At 39.1% G+C, this 10,453-nt stretch overlaps 1 protein-coding gene across 7 annotated transcripts in view; it reads left to right on the top strand.

The window, feature by feature from the left end:
- ryr2a (ryanodine receptor 2a (cardiac)) overlaps positions 1 to 10,453 on the top strand; it is a 252,899-nt gene that overhangs the window by 217,615 nt on the left and 24,831 nt on the right. For 6 of the 7 annotated variants that reach the window (XM_020611714.1, XM_020611710.1, XM_020611711.1 and 3 more), the window contains 7 exons: positions 939 to 1,154; positions 1,299 to 1,571; positions 2,926 to 3,132; positions 3,245 to 3,559; positions 7,292 to 7,362; positions 8,307 to 8,448; positions 10,065 to 10,151. In XM_020611714.1, coding sequence (XP_020467370.1) covers positions 939 to 1,154; positions 1,299 to 1,571; positions 2,926 to 3,132; positions 3,245 to 3,559; positions 7,292 to 7,362; positions 8,307 to 8,448; positions 10,065 to 10,151 — 1,311 coding nt within the window. The remainder of the gene's footprint in view (positions 1 to 938; positions 1,155 to 1,298; positions 1,572 to 2,925; positions 3,133 to 3,244; positions 3,560 to 7,291; positions 7,363 to 8,306; positions 8,449 to 10,064; positions 10,152 to 10,453) is intronic. The other variant, XM_020611709.1, reaches the window with a different exon arrangement.

Raw genomic sequence — 10,453 nt, 5'->3', positions numbered from 1 at the left:
ACTGTGAATAATCACTGTGGGCCAATGATGCATTTCACTTGTTCCTGTTTTTGTATGGTGGACCCACTGGGATTTCTCCAGGTGCTCCCAATGGCCAGACAGACTATGGCACCATGTCACAGCATTCAAGCATGAGATTTGTAAAGTTCTCTTTTTGTGTTCTTTTTCCTATTCCCATTTGTTTCACTAGATAAAGGAGTTTATATTATTTTATCAGTATCAGAGTAGAATTGGTAATTTGGCAAATTTCTTTGGATTTTATTCTCAGTAACAGCATGGAGCATTCCTTGTCCTTTGACTTCTTTGTTACCAGGTCGCTTATTAATCCCACTGTTTTGTTGGTTTAAGGGAGGATCGGAATGACCTTACTTGCTTAAATTATATTGAATTTGGACAAAAAAGAGTTAGTTTCTTAACACTTATTAGAAAATACTGTAATTTGGTGTTTTCCATTTAATTTTATACTTTATCACACTGAGTGATTGAATGCAATCAGAATCCTTAGAAATCGCTGTAATATGTTTGCATTGTTTGTCTGAAAATAATTTAAAGTATTAAAAACTTTCTGAGTAGTTGGTATGGTGGTAGATATGCACCAACATAGCAGCTAGCGGGCCAGCTGTCACTTAATTTCACTTTTCAAATGTGGGTAAGGCTTTAGATTACAGCCAATAATTTACAGTGTAACATCCATCCATCCATCCATTTTCTAAACCGCTTAGTCCCGAACGGGGTCACGGGGTACAGTGTAACAATTCACATTTACCTGAAAAAATAGATCTAGATGGCAGATTATTTTGTGTATTTGATGTAACCATTTTAGAAATCCCTATTGTGTCATCCAGATGTTAAGGTTGAGTGGTGCTAAAACCTATGTAGTGAGAAACATGCTGGAAAAGGAAAATGTTTTCTTTTTACGTTAAACTGTGATTTAAAAGGATATTGGCTTCAATGTGGCGGTTTTGCTGACCAACCTGTCGGAGCACATGCCTCATGATACGAGGCTGCAGACATTCCTGGAGCTGGCAGAGAGTGTCCTCAACTACTTCCAACCCTACTTGGGCCGGATTGAAATCATGGGCAGTGCCAAACGCATCGAGAGGGTCTACTTTGAGATCAGTGAGTCCAGTCGAACACAGTGGGAGAAACCACAGGTAAAGATGGTACATACATGAATTAATATAGCATTTGTTTTTGAGATTATTACTTCAAAGAGAGTTTGATTTTGTATCAGTGTTCAATAGTACCAACACATCTCCTCCCAGCTTCCTGTTTTCATGTATTTACCCACTACCCAGATCAAAGAATCCAAACGTCAGTTCATATTTGATGTGGTGAACAAGGGTGGGGAGAAGGAGAAGATGGAGCTGTTTGTGAATTTCTGTGAGGACACCATCTTTGAAATGCAGCTGGCAGCTCAGATGTCTGATGCTGGTGAACGATCAGCGATGAAAGAAGAGAGTGAAAGGGGAAAACCAGATGAGGAGAACGCTGAGATGGGCTTCTTCTCTGTTACCACTGTCTGCATGGCTCTGTTGGCTCTGCGATACAATGTTATGCTGCTGATAAAGGTACGCTCACACCCTGCACCAAGCACAGCTAATGGTCGACAAAAGGATGTGGGCATATTTTTGAGTATGCTAAACAGTAGATGAACATTCCTGAAAATATGCCTTTGTTTTTTTTTCCAAGAGTGAGAAAAGAGTAATTATACCAATCTGATGTCTGTGTCTTCAGTGTCTGGTTAAAAATGCTGCACATAAGTGCTAGGTGCATGGATACACTGCTATTAGTCAACAAATGGCCCTACCCAAATAATCCCACCACCAAAAACCAAGTAATTTTTACATTTTCTAGTTAAATTTTCAACACTATGAAAGATACCGTATATGAAGATATGAAATTCTGATATGCAGCCACAAAGCCATAACCTAATCAGTATTTTACAAACTCAAACAAATAGCAAAACTTAAGACTTCCCATCTCCAGACAAGCTTCACAGAACCTCATTCAGCCTTCATCTCCAGTGCACTGGTCTGCTGAAATGGTCTTTTTTGTGGTCTTCCCAAAAATGACTCTTAGACAACTTGAGCTCACAAAAACCAGGAAAACTGAGCATATAGTATCGCTCCTGCCCTACATCTTTACACTGGCTACCTACAAAATAGATTTTAAGGTGCTACTGCTGTTTGATAAAGCATTCTGTAAAATGAGGTCAAAACACATTTTCTGATCTCCTTGAAAAATATAAACCCAGTTCAGCAGATGGAACCAACTTCCTGATTAATTTAATTAATTTTAAATGTGCCCCAGCTCTAGCCTCTTTCAAATGTCAAGTGAAAACTCCATAGTTTTCTGTGCCTTTGATTAATTGGTTTCTGTGCTGCATTTTTTATTCCTGTGTTGTATTTGGGGCAACTTCAACTTATTACTGAACTGTAACTGCGGTATAATTGTGTTTCTTTTTTTGTCTTTGTTTTTATTTTCATTTTATGTATTTTATTTCATTTACCAATGTTTTATCTTTATTTGTCTTAATTGATTTTATTCTGGTGTTGAATGATTATTGTTTTTCTTTGCCTATGTAATTCACTTTGAATTGCCCCTAATTGAAATATGCTATATACATATAAATGCGACCATTTTACCTAGAGGTACAGTAATTAAGAGTACAAATATACAAATACAGACGTTTTCCAAACTTTGAGCCTATAATTTGTCAGATAACAAGACTGTGCTGTTCATAACTGTAGTTGGTTCAGTACTGATGAGCAGTCTTAGACCTCGGCCTATTCGGTCTTATTTGAGGAAACATGAGTGTTCATGATGTTTGGTAGGGTTATGTGGAAACTTTGGACATTGAACTGTCCTTGTGTTACTCAGCAGTGCCACTGGAACTAACCAGTATTTTTACTCTGTTTTTAGGTGCTATCTATGAAAAGCTTGAAGAAGCAAATGAAAAAGATAAAGAACATGACAGTGAAGGACATGGTGACTACCCTGGTCTCCTTCTACTGGTCGGTGTTGCTGGGCCTTCTCCATGTAGCATTCAGTGTGGCTCGAGGATTTTGCAGAATCTTCTACAGCACTTTCATAGGAGGCAATCTGGTGGAGGGGGCTAAGACCATAAAGGTTATTATACATAATCTGATAAGAATAGAGCAGTGTATCCACAGTCTGGCTGTTAAACAAATGAAATATGCTAAGAACTGTTCCTAAAAACCTAAACTTTCTTCATCCCTAGGTGTCAGAGCTGCTGGCCAGCATGCCTGATCCCACCCAGGATGAGGTGCGTGGTGAAGGAGAGGACAGAGAAAAGAGACCATCTGACCACGGCTCCCTGAAGGAGGACCTGGCTGACCTGGCAATAAACATTAATGAGACCGAGCTGCTTTCGGACATTTTTGGTCTGGACTTAAAAAGGGAGGGGGGCCAGTACAAGATCACCCCACATAACCCCAATGCTAGTCTAGCTGAACTGCTGAACTCCCCAGTTCCTGCCCAAAACCTACAAACACCACCCACAGCACCCCCACCTGAGCTCAGACAAAGGCACCAGGTGAGAAGAAGAAACATTGGTGGGATTGTTGAACTACTTTGTTCATTTTCCTTACTAATTTCCTTTTTCCCAGTTCTTTTTTAAATACATAACTTGTTTTAAATAATGGGCAAATCAAGAGTCAGTCATCAGTGGTAGATATTTAGCTTCAAAGAGTCTACAGCCATGTACTTGGGTACAGTGGTGCTTTGAGCTAAATGTTAATGTCAGTATGCTAATATGGTTATAAAGACAATGTGCTGATGGTGAGCAGGTGTAATGATGACCATGTTCACCATCAATGTTAACATGCTAACATTTGCTAATTAGAACTAAACACAAAATACAGCTGAAGCTGATGGGAACGTTAGTTTTGCAGGTATTCAGAAATAAAAATATTGAACAAACAACACATTTTACCTGATGGTGCTATATGAAGTGTTATAGGAACACCGTATGATTACAAATCATCCTGAGGGGAACATGAATGTCTGAACCGTATTTAATGGAAATCCATTCAAAAGTTATGGAAACTCTTCAGTCTTGTTCAAAGTGGTGGACCAACCATCAGGTTGACATTGCCAGTAATGACTAAATAAGCCACAGTCAAATCAAAGTTTGGAAAAAATAATCCTTAGGTATTATTTATTGAGTCAAAAACAATTATAATCTAATCCAATTCATTGTGTAGGTGTGTTTTGATCAGATATAACAGAGCAGTGGTGGAAAGTAACTAAGTGCATTTACTCAAGCACTGAAGCACAATTTTCAGGTATCTGTACTTGACTGTTTTCATTTCGTGCTCCTTCATACTATGACTTCAGAGGCAAATGTTGTACTTTTTACTTCACTACATTTATTTTATGTTTAGTTACTAGTTACGTTTTAGAACCAGATTAAAACAAAAATTACAGTATAAGACTGTTGATCGCCGATGGAAAGTTCACAAGAGACCCAACTGTTCAGATGATAAGTACAGTTCAATAATATGATATATATTAATGTTAAATGTGCCATCCTGCATAATAAGTACTTTTAGTACCTTGAGTATTTTTTTAATGCCTAGAGTCTAGACTTTGTACTTTTACGTAAGTAACATTTTGAATGCAGGACTTTTATTTGTAACAGAGTATTTTTCCATTGTGGTGTTGCTACCTTTACTACTGTAAAGTATTTCTTCCACCACTGACTGACAATAACTGAATGTCCCACTGGCATCATCAGATTCTGATTCAAATGTTGCCATATCCTTTAAAATATTAAAGAAAAAAAAAGAATTACAAAAAAAAAAAAAAATATTGGAGGATTTTATACAAATATGACTCGTTTTGTTTATTGTGACATCCAAGGTGAATACTCACAACAAAAAAATAGCAAATAATGGCAGTTTTTTTGTTCTACTGAAATTCTGGTCAGATTTTCAGCTAGTTTGCTAAGCATTTGAAGGTGGATGTGTGTAATAGAATGAAATGCTGGTGACACAGTTTAGGCTCATATTGCACATAATATCCATTGGGCAGTGTAATTTATTACCAGCCAGCTGAGATGGGTTTGTTAGGCTGCAAACTTCAAATTCTCATCTGGCATGACAGTGAAAAAGCCTGAGCAGTCTCTCTGGCCTGAGATGAATTTATTTGTTTGGGGGATGGAGGTAGATGACTTTTTGGAAAAAAAAACAAACTACAAATCTCAATGAGACAGGATGACATCAATATGGTTACAGCCTACGCTGAAGTACTTCATAAATAACATTAGCACAGGTGTAGACTCTGCTGTGGTGGTGATGTTGTTTTCACGTCAGCGGATGGGGACAACTGTGGTTCATTGGGTAGAGCAGTCTCCCAACTGGAGGGGTGGGAGGTTGAATCACAGTGCCTATAGTCCACATGTTGAAGTGTCCTGGGGCAGGGTTGAAGTACTTCATAAATAACATTAGCACAGGTGTAGACTCTGCTGTGGTGGTGATGTTGTTTTCACGTCAGCGGATGGGGACAACTGTGGTTCATTGGGTAGAGCAGTCTCCCAACTGGAGGGTTGGGAGTTTGAATCACAGTGCCTATAGGCCACATGTTGAAGTGTCCTGGGGCAGGGTACTGAACACCCAAGTTGCCCCCGATGGTTAGAGCCAGGTGTCAGGATCGGTGCGTGAAGCTGCCAAAAATGTTGTGGTGAACTCGATTAAATGGCTAGACGAGGATGTGTGAAACAAAACCGTCTCTTTATTAAGAGTACTAACGCTGAACAGAAAAACAAGACAAGACATGGTGTAACATACAACGCACTTACGGGTTGACAATACAGTCCGTGGTCAGAGCAAGCAAACACATACATCCAAGGTAATCCAAAGTTCGTAGTCCACAAGAGAAGTCCAATAATTCATACACAGGGCAGCAGTCCGAAACAAGAGGGCAAGACAGAACAGAATTATCAACGTATACGATCCAGGTCAAAACACAAAATACCAAAACCAAAAACGCTGGAGAGTTAGAGCTGAAGTCTAGAACAATGTGGCAGGGGACTGGTGGGGGAAGGCTGCTTATAATGCGGTGAAAACAGGTGCAAACAATTGGGAGCAGGTGAAACTAATGTGAGTGATTATTAAAGTAAAAAGACCGAAACTGAGGTGAAACAAAGACAGGAAGTAATGTCAAAATAAAAGCATGACAGGAAGCAGCGGAACCGAAGCATGACACCACAATGAGACAGGATGACATCAATATGGTTACAGCCTACGCTGAAGTACTTCATAAATAACATTAGCACAGGTGTAGACTCTGCTGTGGTGATGATGTTGTTTTCATTTTAGCAGATCTCTACAGCAACGTCAGGACAGTAGCTATTAACAGTTAGTAACCCTGACAGGGTTATTTTTAGCTCTCACCAATGATATTTATTCTTGGCTGCTTTCCCGCTCTCTCTTCTCCTCTTCTTCTTGGCTGTGGCTAGGCTCTGGTGATGCTGTAGTTCTGGGGGTGTGTTGTGTTGAACAGGTTTTTACATGCTTTGGCTGGACAGATCATAACCATGTAAATGTATATCTATGTGACGGATGTTTTCTCACTATACGCGATACTATGTACTGCTATGTGTGCGCTTTAGTCCATGTCCTGTTGCACAGCTTGTTCAATATCACAGTAGACAAATCAGTTACTGTATTCAGCAGTAATAAGTATTACAAGTTAGTGAGTCCAAACTCCCGATGATGGGAGGACATTCTCAATGTACAACATGTACACCAGTGTTATTGCTGACAACTTAACTGTGAACCAGAGGTAGCTGCCTGCTAAGGAGAGTTAGTTTGGTCTACTAGTGGGTCGTCACTGCTCCAAAAGCATCAGAGAAAATTTCCAAATAGGCATTACTTGAATAGATTTGCCACATATTCATAATCTAAGTGGTTATTTTGTCACTTGAAAAAATATTTTAAAAATCAAAGGTCCAGGGATTTGTCTCCGCATGTGTGAATATTAAGCTAGCGAAAGGGTCTGTTGCTGTAAAGCATTATGCAGTTCTCACGAGAGGTCTCTAGGGTGGTAATACAAAGCTACACAGTGCAATAACAGAGGATATAGGCATGCAGTGACAATAGCAGAGATACCATTCACCTTATTAGGAGTCAGTCTACCATCAAAGTGATTTTGAAGATATTATTTTAATATAAAAATGTTGTATTTTGTTGCTTTAGGTCTGCACTGGCCACAGCTCACTCACCCAACCCCTGGGTTGTGTGTCTAACAGTGTATTCTGTTTCAGCTGAAGACGTCTTCCTCAGAGGAGAAAGAAGGAACACCAGAGACTGAATGTGTACCTGAGAAAACATCAGTGTATGTACACATTGTTGTTATGCAATCTGTTAGTTACAACAGGTATTTTAACTTTATACTATTTGGACTCAAACACTAGGCAAAGACAGAGGGGTAAACAGGGGTTTATTATAAACTTTAGGTACATAAACAGGAGGACACTAGGGCAGATGTTGAGGCAGAAGAAATCAGGACTGCACACAGAACAAAATGAGCAAGAGAAAGAGTAACCTAAGGCTGAAGACTAGAAAATTACAGAAAATACAAAAGCTAAGATGTTACTCCTTAAACAAGAATGTAAAACAAGGCTCTCCTAAAACTAATCTTTAACCTAAGACCAACCATAGTTTGTAACATAAGCACAGGAAGCAGGTGCTGCTCAGGTGGGCCAAGACATGGAGGCAGACGGCATAGGCAGAGCCCCTCCAGAGAGTTGGGATGTGGAGGAGGCCAGTGGCGAAGACGGGGCTGTAGAACATGACCAACCAACTGGTGATGAGTCGTTGGCCATAGGCTGACTCAGGAGCAGGCAGCAGGTTGGGCAGTTGAATATAAGCGATCTCAAAAGGTCTTGATCTTGAGGAGTGTCAACCGAGGAGATCAGCTGTTCTGGGAAAAGGAACAGGTGTGGCGTCAACAGTGATGGTCAATCTATAGGCACATACAGGAGCACACATATAATAAATATTACATAGTTACATGTAAAATACATTCATTTATAATTTAGCTTTGGTTTATAGACAGTTCTTTTAAAAACCATGTCACAGTGTGTAAATCAGTTCAGAGGGTTTCACTACAATTGAAAATAGTAAAAGCTTGGTTATAATTTATGTTGTAGTGAGTAACAGTTACCAGTCCATTTGCTTAACCCTCCAAAATCTAAAAATGCAGTCAGATGGGTGAAGACACAATGGAGCAGCACTGTATTGCTTGCTGTGTGTAAATGTATTGTGTTGTGATTTCAGAAGTGGACAGACAGAGAAACAATTGAAGAATGAGAAGATGAAGCCAAAAGTTAGAAGACATCACACCTCAAAGTCTGATGAACCAGATCTGCAGGAGTCTGCATTCTTGAAGAAGATCATAGCCTACCAAAGGAAACTACTGGTACATTATACCTTTCTGTCCTCTTCAGTTGCTTTTACAGTAGTGGTCATGAGCTCCCACTGTCAACTTAGTTTTTCAGGCCAATTTTGAAACTATTCATTAGGGGTGTGACAAGATCTTGTGCCATGAGATCTTGTGGTATTAAAATGTGACAATATTTCTCACCGAGGCAAAAGCTGTCATGCAATATAAGTAGATAACAAAGTCAGGCTGGTATGATGAGTGTGACGGTACATTCACATTAGTCCGCCAAAAGCGCAACTCCCTGCTGCATTGGTCGGGGGTGAGGGTTTGCATGGGGGGGAAAAGTAGGCATGATATTGACACGTTGTGACAAGTCAATGTGAGTGGCTTCATTCACGTTTCCAGCCCGTGGGTTTCCACTGTATTTTGGATAGCCATGCTTCTAATGTAGTCTACTCTGCCTTAGCAGCAATCCTACCACCAGTGTGTCAGCACAGACAGATAAAAAACAATGTTTAACATCCACTACTAATGTAAATGCATAGCGTGTCATTATGGTGCATTAACTGTGGCCCAAATTTGACAGTGAATAGCTCATACATGTCGGCCAATAAAAAACATACACATAAGTTAAGTATATGGTCATGGTTATGGGTCAGTCACATTCAAAGGTCAAACTGACAAAGGGGCAAAAGTGTATAACTCAAGCAGGTGACACCACATACATATGTTAGATAACACAAAATGAAATTAAATAGTTAAGAGAAACAATAGAGCGTACAATTGGAGCACATGAGCACAAAAAACTAGACCCCACTGTAGAAATTCATTGAAAAATCTCCATTCATACCTCCTGGAAATAAACCTTTAAAGTAAAAAATCCTGTGTTCTGTAATACACTCTTTAAGTGAGCGAGATGTCTCCCCTATTTATAGTTTTACACATGAGCATTGTATCATGTAAATAACATTTTTTGTTTTACAAGTGATAAAATCCTTGATGTAAACTAACTTTCCACTGACTGGATGGTTAAATGACTTAAAATATTTTGTATAGTGGCAATTTTTTCAGGCTCTGCTCTTAGAGGTTTGATATTTAATTCATTATTAGATGCTGTCACATAATGATATGCGCTGAAAAATCTGTCCATTATGTTTTTCCTCTCGAAGAAGTTGCACACAGAACATTTTGATCGCTGTAGTCTCTGAATATGTTTCTGCTGTTTGTATTTGCCGCTGTAGTAAAATGATATACTGACCTTGTTATTGCATTATTTCTAGGTGTTGGTAAAAGCAAAGGAAAACAGTTCAGGCTCTTTGTTTTTAAAGACAAAACCATAGTTACATAAAGTATTAGATTTTTTAAAATTTAATGACTATTTGAATATTCCAACTGCGATGGATTGGCGACCTGTCCAGGGTGTATTCACCCGATTGCCGGCCAGGATTGGCTCCCTCCATGACCCCATTCAGGGACTAAGCGGTAGAAAATGAATGAATGAATGAATATTCAAAAGTTATTGCCCATCCCTACTATAATTTGAACTGCACAGTTTTAAAGCAGCCAATAATTTTAGTAGTTTTAGGTCTGTAAATAAGTGCTCTGTTCACCCAGAAACACATAAGCAGCTCCTCTTTCTGTCTCCCTTACAGAATTACTTTGCCAGGAACTTCTACAACATGAGGATGTTGGCACTGTTTGTTGCCTTTGCAATCAACTTCATCCTCTTATTCTATAAGGTAATTGTACAGTATATGAATGATGTTGTTATTAGTAATTAGTACTTTTGGTAAGAAAGAGAAACATTTTTTACAGCCTTTCAGGGTTAACATTTTTAAAGCTGAATTAATCGATACAAAAAGCAGTTTTCAGTGAAACAGCTTTGGTACTGTAAACCCAACGCTTTACCCTGCCCAGCATTAAACAACCCAGAGTTAGCAGCTAGTTTGTGAAAATAATGGACATAAAGAGTGAGAGAGTTTTCTCAGGGTGGGAGTGAATACTGGACTTACAGTGGGGAAAATAATTATTTGATTCCTGC

Source organism: Monopterus albus, unplaced genomic scaffold (assembly GCF_001952655.1).
Source record: "Monopterus albus unplaced genomic scaffold, M_albus_1.0 scaffold117.1, whole genome shotgun sequence".
Lineage (NCBI taxonomy): Eukaryota > Metazoa > Chordata > Actinopteri > Synbranchiformes > Synbranchidae > Monopterus > Monopterus albus.
This window is presented reverse-complemented; position numbering and strand designations above follow the sequence as displayed.